This window comes from Populus alba, chromosome 1, assembly GCF_005239225.2.
Source record: "Populus alba chromosome 1, ASM523922v2, whole genome shotgun sequence".
Classification (NCBI taxonomy): domain Eukaryota; kingdom Viridiplantae; phylum Streptophyta; class Magnoliopsida; order Malpighiales; family Salicaceae; genus Populus; species Populus alba.
In genome coordinates, this window is record NC_133284.1 from 26457688 (window position 1) to 26475846 (window position 18159).

At 38.8% G+C, this 18159-nt stretch overlaps 1 protein-coding gene across 1 annotated transcript; it reads left to right on the plus strand.

The window, feature by feature from the left end:
• Nucleotides 1-854: 854 nt before the first annotated feature.
• On the plus strand, nt 855-4320 carry LOC118045333 (vicianin hydrolase-like). The gene is made up of 13 exons (XM_035053926.2): nt 855-1122; nt 1245-1314; nt 1416-1474; nt 1586-1661; nt 1746-1823; nt 1901-1988; nt 2095-2347; nt 2491-2609; nt 2797-3014; nt 3120-3151; nt 3339-3441; nt 3562-3670; nt 3934-4320. Exons 1-13 carry the CDS (start codon nt 964-966, stop codon nt 4100-4102), a joined length of 1533 nt encoding a protein of 510 aa, XP_034909817.1. The 5' UTR covers nt 855-963; the 3' UTR covers nt 4103-4320.
• Nucleotides 4321-18159: the final 13839 nt, after the last annotated feature.

An 18159-nucleotide genomic window follows, 5' to 3' on the forward strand; every position in this document is an offset into this window, starting at 1 on the left:
TTAAATTCGGTGATATATAGCAAACAATTTTCTTGGGTATGCGAAGTGTGACAGCCCGAACAATGTGAAAAGTCAAAACAGAACATTTTTCATTCAATCTCTATGAATATACATTTATAAGAAAGCAGCTGAAAACGAAAAAAGATTTGAAAATCATGGACTATTAATGCTTTGTCTAGTTTTGTTATAAAATTAACCGATTTGTCTTGCTAGTCACGAGACAAGAATATCGTAAAAGATAGACCAAATTGCCAAGAAAAGATTTTAGAATAGAACAAGTCTAAACAGTCGTATTCTATTACATAATATGGCATCCATATCGAGAAAGGATTTAAAATAATATATGAAACAAGATATGTTTTGGAAATTGTACAAGATTTTATGGATTTTAAAATAATATAGCTGTACATTTAATTATGATTTAATTATGTACATCAATATAAAATAATTTAATATAAAATGATGAAATTGAAAAAAAAACTAAATAAAAATAAGATCAAGTTATTAAAGGTTCAAATTAAAAAAAAATAATTAAAAAAATATTATTTTAATAAATAGTATTTTATGAATATAGCTACAATTATGTAGACACACCTATTAGTATTTTGTTAATGCGACTTTTGGAATAGCTCTCAACCCTAATCTCCGTGCACTCAAATCTCACAACGTTCATAATTAATGCCAATTATATTGTATAAAACATGACAACAATATATAAAACATGACAACAAATATATCAAACCTACCTGGGTAGTAATGGCTATACAGTCTAGCTAGCCTGGATCAGAAAAATCCAGTTGGCACAAATAATCTTTGATATATTATTGTTGATAAGATGGATAGATACATTATGAGAATAGTCTCCATCAAGAATTAATAATAATTCAGAACGAGTGAAAAGGCACCTTTTGTAACAATATAAAGGGGCTTGAAGTGAAGTTGTAGCATTCAAGCTATCGAGTAATGGCAAATATTCAAGGAGCCTTCCTCCTCCCTTTCGTAGTCGTTGCTGGCTTGTTAGCGAGCACCCACGGTGCAAAACCTAGCCGTTACTCAATGCCCTTCAACAGGACAAGTTTTCCGAAAGATTTCACGTTTGGAGCTGGCACTGCTGCTTATCAGGTACACAGCACTTAGAGTCAGTGCAATGAACTTGTTGCTGCGTTTAATTACGCGGTGAACCTTGAGCATTTTCTTGCTTTCATATGCTTGTATTTACCCCTTGCTTTTTCTGTGTTTCTAAGTCTGAAGGAGCTGCATATATTGATGGAAAGGGACCAAGTATTTGGGACACCTTCACTAAACAGCATCCAGGTCCATTTCTCTAAACTTGGCTTCTGGGCTTTTATATGCAATTTTACTATCCATTTAACGGGGAACTTGGATTAAAAATAAAAATTACGATGTACTTGTAGAGAAAATTTGGGACCATAGCACAGGAAATGTAGCTATCGACTTTTATCATCGATACAAGGTATGGCCAGTCAATTTTCCACCATGTATATCTTCGTATCATATAGCAAACTTATATATGTATATTCTAAGGAAATTCCGTTTTACTAATATTTAGTATAAAATGTCTTAGGAGGACATACAATTGATGAAAAAAATTGGCTTGGACTCCTTCAGGTTCTCCATCTCATGGTCAAGAGTGTTACCGAGTACGAAAATCACTCAAATCAATTTCTTCGGCATCACAATTATGTTCATATGATATTCATAATTGATTCTTCTTTCATTTTCAGAGGGAAAAATTAGTGGAGGAGTGAACCCTCTGGGTGTCAGATTCTACAACAATCTCATCAATGAGCTCTTAGCTAATGGTGATCTACCTTGCAGTACTCCAAGCTCTACCATTGATATTTGTTTTTGGTTTCTGATTAATGTTAATTATGCACAGGCATAACACCTTTTGTAACATTGTTTCACTGGGATCTTCCACAAGCACTTGACGATGAGTATTCCGGATTCCTAAGCTCCAAAGCTGTGTAAGATACATAACAATATAGGCGAATGTAATTTTAATCTAATTACTATTGTCATAATGTTCAAGATCTCATATCACTTAATTAACTGGTAAGATTAATGTATTAGGGATGATTACCTTGCCTATGCGGACTTTTGCTTCAAAACATTTGGCGATCGAGTGAAGCACTGGTGCACATTTAATGAGCCGTACTCGTTCAGCAACAATGGCTACAATGGCGGTACTTTCGCTCCAGGCCGTTGCTCTAACTATGTCGGAAACTGCACGCTCGGTAACTCCGGTACAGAACCCTACATGGTAGCCCATAACTTGATTCTTGGACATGCAGCTGCTGTGAAATTGTACAGGGAGAAATATCAGGTTTGCGTGCATACCTGGAGCTGTGTGCAATGAAATCCATAATAAATCATGATGCACTGTAAATAAATTAAACAAAGCAAAAGTGAGACTTCTTGACAAGAAAAGGCTGTGAACTTAAGGGGATATTTCATTTTTAATTGCAGGCTTCTCAAAAGGGAAAAATTGGGATCACTATAGTGACAAACTGGTTTATACCAAAATCTCCAAAATCAGAGGAAGATATCAAAGCAGCCTATAGAGAACTTGATTTTCTGTTTGGTTGGTAAGTTCTTGACACTAATTTTCATCTCGCTAGTTAGTTTCTCCCTGTGATTTTTCGATGCGTGCTCATCATAACGTGCTCTTACCCTTTTTCTTAAAATCTGCCCTTAAAAATCCTAGGCGGTTGCATCACATTTTGGCTATCATGATAGCAACAGTCACACCTTAATCGTCACAAAACTGTGCAGGTTTGCGAATCCACTTACTTACGGAGATTATCCTGAGACCATGAAAGCTATAGTGGGACATCGACTACCCAAATTTACTAAAGAGGAATCTGCTTTGGTAAAAGGGTCAATAGATTTTCTTGGTGTGAATTACTACACTACAAATTATGCAGCAAACAATCCAGCTCCTAATAAAATCAACTTTAGTTACTCTGGAGATTCCCATACCATTCTCTCAAGTAAGCTAAGAAAATAAAATATATTCTCATTTAATTATTTTTCTTCGTTTAAGCCTTAATATATATAAATACACTCTAAAGGGTCATTTTAATTTTTTACCCCAGCTTCCAAGGGGGGACATCCTATCGGTACACCGGTACTTTCTTTCCCAATTCCATGCTTCATATCATAATTAATCTATCACCTTCCACTGAGCTCAAATGAAAGAAAAATGGGAAGGATTTTCTTCTATAGATGTTCCTATTTTTACACATTAATTAGTTTGTCCAAAAAGAACAGGGCGTAATTATTTGCTAAGGAAATTCTATGTTATTGTTTCACAGACAGCTTTGAATTGGCTATTCATCTATCCGAAGGGAATTTATGACCTTATGCTGTATGTAAGGGACAAGTACAAGAACCCTCCGGTTTACATTACTGAGAATGGTAATACTTAAGAGCAGTTGTGCATCTTTAATACTTTATGACAAGTACGTCTATTATTATGGAATTTTTTCTTAATAATATCCAGAGCTGATATGTTGTTGAATCTTCCTTGATTTACAGGTCTTGCTGATGCAAATAATGCATCATTGCCAGTTAAAGAAGCTCTGAAAGATGGGCTAAGAATAAGATACTTAGCTAGCCATCTGCAATATCTTTCAAAAGCCATCAAGTGAGCCCTCATTCTCTGATATATGTTATTGCTTTCTGTTTTCAAAAACATTAAAATAGATGATTAATTGCCGAACATCAAACAAAATAATTAGGTTGGAGTGCTCCAGGGAAGGTTTTATTTATAAAAAATTCAAAACAAATTAACTATTTTCTTTCTTTTGAAAAATTCTGGAAAGAGAAGTCACAATTTACACCAAAATAACCCTTAGGCACTAGCATTGATGTTGAAGAAGAGTAGTCATGGTTTTCTTCCTGGTGCAGGGAGGGAGCTAATGTGAAGGGATACTATCAATGGGCATTTTGGGACGATTTTGAATGGGATGCTGGATATACCGTCCGTTTTGGCATGATTTATATTGATTTCAAGAACAATTTAAAGAGATATATGAAATACTCGGCGTATTGGTTCAAGATGTTCCTCCTACACTGAGTTGTTGAGGTTGAGTTGGTTAGCCCTAGCTCGGTCATCTTAATTTGTTGCTTTATGAGTGATTAGAGAAGTTTAGACAAGGAGAATCTTCCTTGCAATATGACAACGATGTCTGTCCCTCGTCTCTTGTATGTTTTCTTGTAATAATCCCCATGTTTTTTTATCATGGTGTGGCTTGTTCAATAAAGAACGAGACGTCATCCTTCTGTCTTTTACGACATGTGAGAAATCCTATATTTCCATTTGCTTTATAAACTTCTCAATTTGAATGTTTTGAGGAAAAATCTGAACAGAAAAGAATTCTAATGTGAATTACAAACTTTTCTTTATGCCTAAACATCAATTATTTTTTTTTTGAAAGAAGCTGATATTATTAAGTAATGCAAAATTGTGCAATGCAATCATTACACAGAGAAAAAGTTTGCTGAATTAGCTAGCAAACCTATTTAACATAAACCCTACAAACTCAATAAAAACCTTCCACCATCTGGTTCCTACATAGGAGCCAAAAGAATGCCCCAATCAACATAATCTGCATTGGATTAAACAAAGTACCGATAAATTATCTATGAGGGTCATAGCCAAGCCACAAAATCAGATATTCTGTGCACTCCTTGTTTAGCGAGATGATCTGCCATGTGATTGCTTTCCCGGTAAGAATGAGAGTAGGTGATTGAATCAAAACATGAAGCTAGCCTCTGAGCTGAAGAGAAGAGTTTATGATGAATCCAAGGCCTATTATAAGAATTATTCATCCAGCTAATGACATTGGCAGAATCAGATTCGATAATAATATGTTTATGATGTAAGAAGCAGTTAGAGGCTGACAATTCGATAGCTTTGACTACTGCTCTCAGCTCAGCTACATTAGAGTCTAAGATCCCAATCGGCATAGAAAAAATACCTAAAAGTATTCCATGATGATTCCGCAAAACACCACCTATTCCGGAGGGGCCAGGTTTTCCGATAGAGGATCCATCAACATTCCATTTGAATCTATTCGTCATAGGGGGAGACCACATAATACCAATCCTCAACTTTTGAGAATTAGTCCACCGAACCAGACCTTCAGCAGATCGAAGCAAATCTGAGGAGGAGTAGGGAAAATCCGGTTCAATAGCCTTTAACCATAAGCAAAGCCGAGTAACAATAAGGAAGAACAAAGTATCATAATCTGGGATCTTCTGCTTAAATATTACATCATTGCGAAGAAGCCACATAGACCATGTCGCAGAAAAGAACAACATCACCCATACTTTTTTTTGAAATTTGCCATAAACCAAAGAGTCCCACTGAGAGAAGAGATTTGCCAAGTTCCTTGGACAACACCAAGCTAAGCCCCACCAATTGATGATTTTAGACCAAATGAGCCAGTGCTTGTAGCAATGAATAAAAAGGTGGTCGACCATTTCTTCCTCAGCCAAGCAGATCGGACAGATTGCAGCTGAGATATCCAGTATGCCTCTTTTAACTAACATGCTGCGGGTGTTGATTTTGTTGATGATGGCCATCCAGCAAAAAACCTCTACTTTAGGTGGGACGAGACCTCTCCAAATCCCCTTAAAGGAGAAGACAGTGTTCAATGGAGAACTAGGAGATAAAAGCCCACATAGAGATTTAACCGAGTATCTTCCTGTGTTATTGGCTTTCCAGACAAGCCGATCCTCTGCTTCTTTGTCCAGTTGCATTCTTGACAGAATAGCGTACATTTGAGTAAGAAGTCCAGTATTCCGGCCTCTCAAATCTCTGATCCAGGAGAAAACCCAGCACCATGCATGACCATCCCACATTCCCATCTTTTCTAGGCTGGCGTCTTTATCGTTGGACAACTGAAATAGAGTAGGGAACTTCTCTGCCAATCTGCCATTGCCTGTCCAGTCATCAAGCCAAAACTTAATCCATTTTCCATTGCCAACTAGCATCACAGTGTTATTAGTCGCCTAAACATCAATTATTGGTGGCAAACTATGCCTAATCTCGATTGATGATGTACTTAAAAGGGCCCCCGAACTCATGTACACCCTTGCTTCCTGCATTTATCTGCTTCGAATGGTTTTGCTAGTGAACAACAAGATTTCCATATATAAACAAGGATAGGCCATTAATTCCCTCGAAGGATTTTGTAGACTACTTTATAAACCCTAAATCTGTTTAAGAGTTATTCCTCTCAAGCCCATCCTAAATTTATTCAATATTCAGTTCAAAAAGAGAGAGAACAAATTGTTCGGTATTTACTCTCCACTTCTAACGTACTGTCCACTTGCAGTAGCGTGAATTATTCTTAATTAGTCGCGGTTTGTATACAATCTTTTTGTAATTCTTAATTTGTTTTTTTCTTACCATCTTTTTGTTAAGCAGGAGTTATGTCCTATTAAACCCTTCTCACCTTAATCAATCCTTGCTTGACAGGAAATGAGCAGATATATGGATCGCTTATCAATCATATTCGAAAACAATGAGAGAAGAAATTGTTGCATCTGGTGCTTAATTTCGAGACCCAGGCTTCAAAAATCAAGTTAAAGGCTTTCGGAGTTCATTTAGCTTCAAAGAGCCCAACATTAGTAATAAAACATGGCACATGCTGATGTGGGACACGCTAGTGTCTTAATGCTTATAAAACATGCTGATGTGGGACAGTACCATAGGCTTGACAATTTTGCTGGCCTAGTTACTTATCTTGCTCGTTGATCATATTTCCACCTGCACCATTGCTTGCGTGTGTGAATAACCTGGCCTCAACTATAGGAATGTGCTGTAATTCACTGATAGGTGGATGAGTCTTGTGTCTAAATCTAATATTTTTAGGTTACTCATGAGTTCAGGTGGATGGGAGTTTGATGAACTCTGCTAATAGCCGATCAAATTTTTATTTTATTAATAGATGTAAAAAATATTTATTTTTTATTAATATTATTAAAAAAAATGAATTTTTAATTTCTTCATTTCATCAAAATAATAAGGTTTGTGGATTATAAATACCTCATAAAACATCCAAGTAAAAAATTTATAATTTCTATTATTTAAACATTTGCATTTTTATTTTTAAAGTATTTATTATACAAAAACAAGAATAAACATATTTGTTCTCGGAACTTAAAATTTATTCTAGCATTTATTATAATTCTTTATTAAAAATTATTGACTTTATTATCAGAGGATATCTAAACCCTATTGTTGTAACCCATTTTTGGGTCCCCACAAAAAATAAAATAAATAACCAAAAGAGGTTAGAAAAATAACAGGAGGCAGAATAAGTGCTCAGAAAATGGTCAGAAAAATTGGTCAAGGAGGTTAAAAATACAAAGATGGATTTTTTGATAGTATATTCTTGAATGATGAGAGCCCTGTTGGATAAGAAAATTGGAAGTTTGAGGAGAAAAGTCCAAATTTGGATGTTTATGGACTTAATTGGATTTTTAATTGAATTTATAGGGGATTTGATTGCAAGAAAAATTGATTTTTAAGTCAATTTGGGCTTTAATTAGAAGAAATTTAAGTTTTGGGGCCAAAATATATTTTTTAGGAATTTATTGGGGCAAATCAGGGGCTTAATTGCATAAATATTGAAGTTTAATGGCCAATTAGGGACTTAATTGAGAAAATCCGAAACCAGGGACCAAATTGGAAGAGGCGCGTAAACAGGAGGGCTGTATTGGATTGATCTGGGGGCCTAATTAAAGAAATTAGAAGTTTATGGATCAATTGAGGGCTTAATTGCATAAATCAGAGGCCAAGAACCAAAGTGAAAAACGCGGCCAACTATGGGGGCGGGGATCGAAATTGGCAGGGATGCAATTGCAATGAACAAAAGATAATTGAGGGTTGATTTGAGAATTGGCGTGGTCTGGCACCACATTTAAATGAAACGGTGCGTTTTCTCCAAAACGACGCCGTTTCATACATTTAAAAAAAAATGAAGGCCGAACGGTGCCGTTTTGAACAACACTGTTCCCCTTTCTTCTTCCCCCTCGAACGTGCAGCATTGGAAGAAACTTTGTTTAATCGTCCGGTGCCCCTCTCTCCTCGCATGCGCTGACAAGACCTGAAGCCCATACACCTCGGACGACGCAAAGCCAGGAGAGTCACGCCCTGGCAGCCACGCTCGCCGACCAGCCGACCGGCGCTACCCCGCTCCCCATGCAGTCCTGCGCCCTTTGCCCCCCTATAAAGGACAGGGAGGAGACCCCGAAAAGAGGGGGGAAGGAGACCAAAACTGAGAGGGAGGAGAGAGAGGGAGAGAACGAGCCTAAGAGAGAAATGAAGTAGAGAGAGAAAGGAAAGAGAAGGGGAAAGTTTGAAACCGGGGAGAGAAGTTTTTTTAAAACATAACCGAGAAGACAAGAGGGTAAGCACAGGTAAAACGAACCGAGAAAGAAGGAACGGAAGAAAACCAGAGGAGAAGGGAAGAGGACGAAATCTCCCTCTCTCCGCCGCTTGGGAATAGCCACAGCGCCACCCGGAGCCGGGTACACTTTCTGCCCCCTCATTGTTTGCATTTTACTTGTTTTTTTCCTCCTGCATGCCGGGTTCCGCATGCAGGAGGAGGGGAGGGGAAGATATTCCCCTCCCCCCGGTCAATTATGCGTTGGGCCAGGCTGATGCTGGCCCAGCATTATGGGTTTATTTTCTTCCCGTCTGGCCCAGAAATAATTTTGTTTGGGCCAGAATGGTTCTGGCCCAGTCTTGTTGTCTGGGCCGGTCTAAGAGGGGAGTTTGTTGGGCCGAATCCGGCCCAACCCTTTGGGGCTGAGTCTGGCCTGTTTATCTGGGCCAGCCCAGCCCACATAATATATTATGTTATATTATATATTATATTATATATGTGTGTGTGTGTGTGTCTATATATATATATATATATATATATATATATATATATAAGAAACAAAAAGAGAAAATATTCTGAAAAATCTTGAAAAAAATATTGTTGGTTTTCCTGCATATTTTTGGCCAAATGACTTAATATTGGTTTGTATTTTTATACCGTAGAAATACAAATTCAGTATTAAAATACCCGGTTTTCGTTAACAAAAAAAATGTTTTCTTGTGTGTTGCATACGGCCAATACTCTAATATGTTTGAACGTTTTTATATATATATATAAAAAAATATACATATTGGAAGTTTCAAAAAATATGTTTCTGCATGGATTTCTTAAACACAACCAAAAATTATTTTCTTGCATTTCTGGATTTTACAACATGTTTGTAAAACTCCAAAGGGTATTGGCCAATATTCCAAAAAAATATAAAAATCCTATTTTGGGGGGAATTCATGTATTATTCACCGCTAATATTTGGATAAAGAAATCCTTAAAGGACGAATATCCAAAATATTATTGGGAGTAATAAATCCGCACACATCCTTGAAAAAGCCTTGATTATAATCGAGGACATTTTCAATTTATTTGTTTTTGCTCCACGGTTTACGAGCCGTGAGAGTATAGAATACAATATATATATATATATATATATAGATTTTTTAGCGCCCTAGATTTCTAAATTTTTTTTCCCTCCTTGCGATTTACGAGTTGCAAACTCTTGAAATACTAAGGGAAAAATGAGCTTTCAAAGCACATGGAATCTCCTTGGATTTCTATCTAAATAAATTTTATTTGAATCAAACCTAGAAAAACTGATGGGATTAGAAAACACCAACACCATAGCAATTATAGAGCAACCCAAACACCAAGCAGCTTACCTTAGGTAGGGCGTACTAGGGGTGCTAATACCTTCCCTTTACGCAACCAGTCCCTTGCCTTAGAATCTCTAAGAGACCAGTTAGGGTTCCTAGTGACCATAATACTAGGTGGCGACTCCTTTACACAAAAGAAAAACCCCGAAATTAAATCGAATGGTCACCGCGCTCCGCCGCGAGGGTGCGACAGGATGGCGACTCCACTGGAGACTTAGGACTAAGCTTGATATTTTGTTTGTTTATGCTATGCGTTATTGGTTTTTGTTTTCTTATATGAATGATACTTTGTTTAAAAGCTTTAGCATGCATCTTTACATTCTATCATACATGGTATAGTCATGCATCACTTTATTATTATTATTATTATTATTATGTTTTTGAGGGCACACAAATGTAACTTTAAGTTAAGTGGGGAACTAGCAGCTTGTCTTATGACTTGAGTCAAGGTTTAAAGTTTGTGTAAACCCCAACTCTTTGCTGAGTGTTTAGACTGATTGTGATTGGTACACATGCCATCCCACTATCTGCTGAACCTCCATATCGCCTTTATGAGGGTGATCACTGGAACAGCAAGAGACCCTCATTTTAAAGACCCAGTAGTAAACCTACCCTATGTCTCACGTAAAGGAACTAGAACCTATCCTTAGGGAGTATGTTCCATAATATCTTTTGCATCAAAACAAGTCTAACCCCAATGCATTTTTGAATTATAGGACTTGTGAACGAAATGGCCATCATCACTAAATATTCCATCGTAGAGTATGGGAAAAATTCTGAACTGTCACAATTGACTGAAGGAGACTGCCTTAGAAGCGATGCTAAGAAGATGTCACCAATCAAGAACCTGAATTGCATTATCAGTGAGGGGAACAAATTAAAGACTCATTTTCAGAATGTAGATAAAGATGCATTTTTTAGGAAATACAGACGTTTGGTGGAAATCGCAAGGATAGAAGTTTTAAGCCCAGCTGTGCGAGCTTTAGTTCATTTTTGGGATCCAGGCTACCGATGTTTTTCCTTTGGAAGCATAGACCTATGTCCCACGGTTGAAGAATATGGATTGTTAACCGAGTTTCCAAACAACATGTATCGGATTTATTTGCCTTTGAGATCCGACAAGATCATCCCTGAACTGTCAAAACTGCTCAGAATCTCCAACTTGAAAAAGTTTTTGGAAAATAATGGTACCAGTTTGAAATGAAGGATGTTAGAATTTGAATTGGAAAAGAAATCATAATTAGAAAGAGAGAGATTGATTGCTTTGGGTATATTTGGCCTTGTGTTGTTCCCAAGCCAGACTGGTTTAGTGAGTTTGGAGGCCGCTGCCGCTTATGTAGAGTATGAGAATACGCAAATCAATCCAGTGGCTGCTATGTTAGCTGAAATGATTTTGACGCTTAACCATTGTAGGAGGACCGAAAAAGGAGCAATGAGATGTTGTATGCAATTGTTGTATATTTGGATGGTTAGCCATATCGAAACAAAAAAACCTGTCTTCAATAATTTTTGGTGGTTCACCCAAAAACCCCTAAAGTTAGTAGAAGAAGAAGAATAGGGAGATCTAGACAACCAAGGTTGGGTTGACAAATTAGAAGGTTTGCCTAATAGTGGTTTTAAGTGGAGAGCCCCATGGGTAACAACAGTGAAGGTCCTGATGAGTTGTGGACAAAGACGTTGGGTACCATTAGTAGGGATTACAGGTTATGTGAGTTATGCTCCTGCCTTAGTGGTAAGGTAGCTTGGGGGCATGCAGTTTGTTCCCAGGACTATGGGAATTGCTCAATTCTTTGGTTTGTTCAAAGATCCCATTGCAGAAGAGGTTTTGGAGATTATCAAACAGGATTGGAAGCATCTGGTTTTAGTTGAGATAGAAGGCTTAAAAGATCCAAGTACAAGCGAAGGATATGCAAAATGGAGAGACTTAGCTGCTTCAGCCATGCCTTGTGTAGAAGCCAAATCTCCTCAAGCTGTAGAAGAGCCTATTAAAAGAAAAAGGGTTAACAATGAAGATGAGTTAAGAAGGCAAGTGGAAAAACTTCGAATAGAGTTGAGCAAAAGCAGAAAAGATAAGGCAATGGTGGAAGAAATGATGCTCGAAGAGGATAAAAGGAGAGCATTAGATGAGCAAATATAGTCTAGAGATGCAAAAATAACAAAGCTCGAGTTCAAGCTAGGTGAGGAGAAGATTGCTAGGGAAAGAAGTGAGAAGGAGCTTAAAGGGATGAGTTTGGATTGGATGCAAAGTTGCTCTGAACTTGAAGCAATGGAGATGGACTTTAACGATTGCCAAGAAAATGCAGAATATTACCAAGAAAAATTGGTGCAAGTACAGTTCGAACTGATGGATAGGATTGGGAAGTATGAGGATTTGAATAAGAAATATATGGAGTGGGAAAGTCGTTCTACGGGGATTGTAGAAGAAAGTAAAAGGAGAGGTTTCGAGGATGTCGAAACAGAGTTAGCGGTTAAGAAGAATGAGATAAAAGTTATGAGGATAAAACTTGACAAAGAACGTGAAAAGGTGAAGTATTTAGAAGAGAAGCTAGTAACAATGGAAAAACACAAGGATCAAATCGACGCCAACAACACTGCTTTGAACAGAACCAACATGTTGCTCATAGAAAAGATGACCAAGACAAATGAGCAAATGGACGAAGCTGCTGCACATGCTTGAATTATTAGAATCAATGCGCGGAATGTGGGAGGACACATCATTTGCTATCGCCGAAGCCTAGCTGAAACCGATGCCTTTCTAGGGAAGATTAAGAATCGTGGCTTTGCTTTCTTACCTTTGGCTAAAGAGTTTATGAAGGAAAGGGATTAACATATTGTATTTCTTTTTATTTCTAAATGTAATGAACGTATCAAGCATTAATGAAAAGGGCGTTGACCCATCTTCTTATGCAAAATATGTCTATTGGTGAATATGATTCAAGCAAACAACTCGAAAGGTAGAACTCCTATCAAAGAAATGTGACGAGAAACTATGCTTATAATGTGATGGCTATTATTCGTTCACAAAAAGGTTGCATCCATACCCAATGAACAAAGCATTCTTATCACAATCATGCATTTTTCTCATACATCTATGCACACATCTACAGATCGTGAAACATAGGTCCCACATCCAGAATCCACCAAACCCGGTCCAGGTCAAGGATGGAGAACGAAGAAAGAGCTCATTTAGAGTCACACTATCAGACCGAGTTAGAATCCGTAAAAAATGAAGTTACTAGGCTGACTGACCTACTCGAGCAACTTTTGAGAGCTAAGAACGGGGAGGGAACATCAGCACAACCACCTGAAGGAGCACCAGCAGCTCACATCCCTCAAGCATCTCAAAACCAGGAGGCAAACTCGGCCAATGAACAACATTTTGTGCCTATTACCCCTACCCAACCAACTCAGGCTCCAATCACTGTTGACTTAACAACAGAGGGAATCCCGAATAATAGGTCTCCTAATTTGATGGACCAGGACAAGTTGTTTGCCTTGGAAGAAAGATTAAGGGCAATTGAGGGTAATGACTGGTTTGATCCCATGCGAGCAGCGGATGTGTGTTTAGTACCAAACATTGTAGTGCCAAAAGATTTTAGGATACCAAAGTTCATTAAGTACACTGGTTTGGAATGCCCAAACACTCACCTTCGATCCTATTGCAATAAAATAGCGGAAGTAATCCGCGATGATAAACTGCTAATCTATTTCTTTCAAGATAGCCTCGCAGGGTCCGCTTTGAGCTGCTACATGAGGTTAGATAGTGTCAGGATCAGGAGCTAGAGAGACTTGGTGGAGGCTTTCCTTAAGCAGTACAAGTTCAACATGGAAATCGCTCCTGATCGAACAAGTCTAATGTCAATGGAGAAAAGGAGTCAAGAGTCAGTAAGGGCTTATGCACAAAGGTAGAGGGATGAGGCAATACATGTCCAGCCCCCTTTGATAGAAACAAAGATGGTGAGCTTGTTTGCCAATACCTTCAAGGCACCTTATTATGAGCATCTAATGGGTAGCTCCTCTCAGCATTTCTATGATGCGGTACGAATAGCCAAAAGGATAGAGCAAGGGATTAAAGCTGGGCGTATAGCGGTGCCAATGGAAAAGAAGGGTTTTATTGGAAGAAAGAGAGAAGGCGATATTAACAACTTAGAAGGGGGGTATAAGGGTAAGAGAGTAGATTCCCATAATCCACAAGTACCTAACTCTCAATTCTCACATATAAACTTTAACCAACCTTTTTTCCCCTAATCGAACAAATAACCTGCCAAACAACTAAAATCACTACCAAAGACCCCATACAAGATACACTTCAGAACAATTGCCGCCGTTACCCATGCCTTTGAAGGACATGTACACCAAACTGTTGAGCATTGGACAGATAGCTCCTATCCCTACACTACCACTACAACCACCATTCCCAATTTGGTACAAGCCCGAGTTGACTTGCGAGTACCATGGGGGCAATCTCGGGCATGGGATTGAAACCTGCTACGCTTTCAAGAAGAGGTTATTGGAGCTTATTAAGATGGGATGGGTATCCTTCGAAGACAAACCCAATGTTAATTCAAACACATTGCCTAAGCATGCCCCAAATAGTGGTCGAATAGGCATGATCGAAGTGGGAAATCAATGCAAGGTGTTGAAGGTGCGTATGAAAATGTTGTACGACATGTTAGTATGATCAGGATTTCTAGAGGCAAATGTGGAAAGCCATTTGGAGGGAGGTGACTACTGTGAGTTCCATGGAAGAGATGGACACCATATTGAGGATTGCGCTGAGTTTTGCGAAAAGATTGCAAAAATGTTGAGAATGGGACAATTGAGGATTGAACCCATGGAGAGCAGGTGTGAGGTGAGTATGATGGAAGGTCAAGATGAGATGGCAGGAGTATGCAGGGTCCAACAGACAGCTAATGGGCCCCCAAGGCTGATCTTGGTTAAACCGTCCTACATGAAGGGGAATCACAATGCCATGCCTTATAATTATGGGTATGCCTCCAATGTTCGAGCCCCTCTTCCTTTATTCCAGACTGAGATAAGTGGTTTGACCAGGAGTGGTCGTTGCTTTACGCCTGAGGAGTGGAGGAAGGCAAAGGGTAAAGATGTGGTAGATTTGGACAAAATGCTAAAAGTGAATAATCCGGTAATGAAAAAGGAGTCGAATGAATTCTTGAAGTTGATCAAGCATAGCGAATATTGCATAGTAGATCAATTAAAAAAGACTCCAGCTAGGATCTCCCTTATGCCCTTGATACTCAACTCTGAGTCGCATCGAAACGCCTTGCAAAAGGTATTGAATGAGGCATATGTACCCCAAGACATTGAACATAAAACCATGGAGCATCTAGTGGGGAGGATCTATGTAACTAATTACCTATACTTCACAGCTGATGAGCTTGATGTTGAAGGTACCAGACATAACAAGCCCTTATATATTACGGTTAGGTGCAAGGACTGCCTCATTGGAAAGGTACTCATCGATAATGGCTCGGCCCTTAACGTGTTGCCAAAGCACATTCTGGAGGAAATGCCGATCGATAAATCTCATATGAAGCCTAGTACCATGATAGCCAAAGCATATGATGGCTCGCCTAGGCCAATAATTGGGACGTTAGAAGTGGAGCTATATGTGGGACCACAAATGTTCCTAGTGACACTTCAGGTTATGGACATCCACCCTTCCTATAGTATGTTGTTGGGAAGACCTTGGATTCATGCAGCGGGGGCAGTAACTTCGTCATTGCATCAATGCCTGAAGTATATCATGAATGGGATGTTGGTAACTGTCAAGGCTAAGGAGACAATATCCATGATAAAAAATGTGGTTGTGCCTTTTATCTAAGCAGATGATTGCAAGGATAACAATATCCATGCTTTTGAGATTGTGAACACTGATTGGGTGCCGGAGAACACAGTACTACGAAGGCCAAGGATCTCGAAAGCAACAAGGATGGCAACTCAATTCTTCTTGGAACACGGGATCCCATTTCAGTATAACACTATCGCCAGGATACTAGAAGGGGTTAATCCGGCAAGGATGAAAAGTGCTGATCAAAGATTTGGGCTAGGGTATCAACCTAACCAAGAAGATTATCGGTGGGCTGCTGGTTGGAGAAGGGCAAGAAGGATGGCTAGAATTAAAGGAAGAGAGCCTGAGGAAGAAAAGCTAGAAATCCCTCCCCTTAGCGTATCGTTCCCAAAAGCTGCATACATAATGCAACATGATAAATGAGTATAAACACCTTGGAGGAAAATGAGAAGGAAGAAGAGGACATGAAAGTAGTAGCAGGAGAAGGAGATGAAGCGCTGCCACAACTGACGGTCCATACACTAGAAGAAGTCTCCGACAAGGCCTTTGTGCACAAGTTGGCTCAGGGCGAGAAGTTTCAGAACTGGGTGACCCAAGAAGCTCCAGTAGTTTTCAAACTGTAAACCAACTTTGTTTGCCTTAACATGCTTTTGTCATTGCTTATGTTTGTTTTTATTTCCTCTAGTTGACAATCAAGGCTCATGATGTCAGCTGGATTTTGTGTTTGTCATTGAGCCCACCTTTTTTTCTTTAAATGATGAGATCATGCACTTTTTAAAATCGTTTTTTGCATTTACACCAAGCACTTCCCACTTTCAGGAATCTTGAAAGCAGATCTCCTACAACATCACATACATTTAGCATCAAGAATAAATGGCCAAACTTGAACGAGCATGTAATAGCTATGGAAGAAGAAGAGTGGGATGAAAGCAATATCAGTGAATTCACCAAGCTAGTACAACAATAGGAACAGGCCTAGAAGCCTACCACCGAGGAACTCGAAACCATTAATGTGGGCAATGATCAGCTCAAGAAAGAGTTGAAAATAGGTACCTTAATTACTTCTGAACAAAGGACAAAAATGATCGCCCTATTGCAAGAATATTCAGATGTCTTTGCTTGGTCCTACGAAGATATGCCCGGTTTGGATACAAATATTGTAGTACACAAGATACTGTTGGAAGATGGTTGTAAGCCAGTCAAACAGAAGCTGAGAAGGGCCCACCCAGATGTCTGGATCAAAGTAAAGGCGGAACTCGAGAAGCAATGGGATGCGGGCTTTCTAGAAGTAGTTAGATATCCACAATGGGTATCTAACATTGTTGTGGTTCCTAAGAAGGAGGGGAAGATTAGAGTTTGTGTGGATTTTTGAAATTTAAATAAAGCTAGCCCTAAGGATGACTTTCCTCTGCCCCACATAGATGTTTTAGTGGACAACGCTGCCCGAAGTTCCACTTATTCCTTTATGGATGGCTTTTCAGGATACAACCAGATAAAAATGGCTCCAGAGGATAAGGCAAAAACAACTTTTGTCACGCCTTAGGGAACCTACTACTACAAGGTCATGCCATTTGGTTTGAAGAACGCAGGAGCAACATATCAAAGAGCAATGGTGACTTTATTCTACGACATGATGTACAAGGAAATTGAGGTGTATGTAGACGATATGATTGCCAAGTCTAAAAAGGGACAGGACCATGTGGAAGTTTTGAGGAAGTTATTTGAGAGGGTGAGGAAGTATGAACTAAGGCTTAATCCTGCAAAATGTTCATTCGGAGTTAAATCGGGCAAGCTGTTAGGATTTGTGGTAAGTGATCGAGGTATAGAAGTGGATCCAGATAAAGTAAAGGCCATCCAGGCTATGTCATCCCCCAAGACGGAGAAAGAAGTAAGAGGATTCTTGGGAAGGTTGAACTACAATGCTCGATTTATAGCTCAGCTAACAACAACATGCGAACTTATATTCCGACTACTAAGGAAAAAGAATCCGGGAACCTGGAACGAGGAATGTGAGGAGGCATTCCATAAAATCAAGCATTATCTGCAAAATCCACCTTTACTGGTTCCTCTTATATCAGGAAAACCTCTAGTATTATATCTAACAGTAACTGAAGCAGCCATGGGATGCGTATTGGGTCAGCATGATGAAACCGGAAGGAAGGAAAGAGCTATTTATTACTTAAGTAAGAAATTCACTGAATGTGAGTCTAGATACACTGAGATAGAAAGGCTTTGTTGTGCGTTGGTGTGGGCGGCAAAGAGGTTGTGACATTATATGTTATACTATACCACTTGGTTGATTTCAAAAGTGGATCCTCTAAGATATATTTGTAACAAGCCCTTTCTCTCAAGTTGAATTGCAAGGTGGCAAGTTTTATTAGCAGAATATGACATCGTGTACATGACAAGGAAAACCGTAAAAGGGAGTGCAATCGCGGACCATCTGGCCGATAATGCTGTCGAAGATTACGAACCTTTGGATTTTGATTTCCCCGATGAGGATATATTGTTAATAGAAAAAGAAGAAGAGAAGACAGATTGGTGGACCATGTTTTTT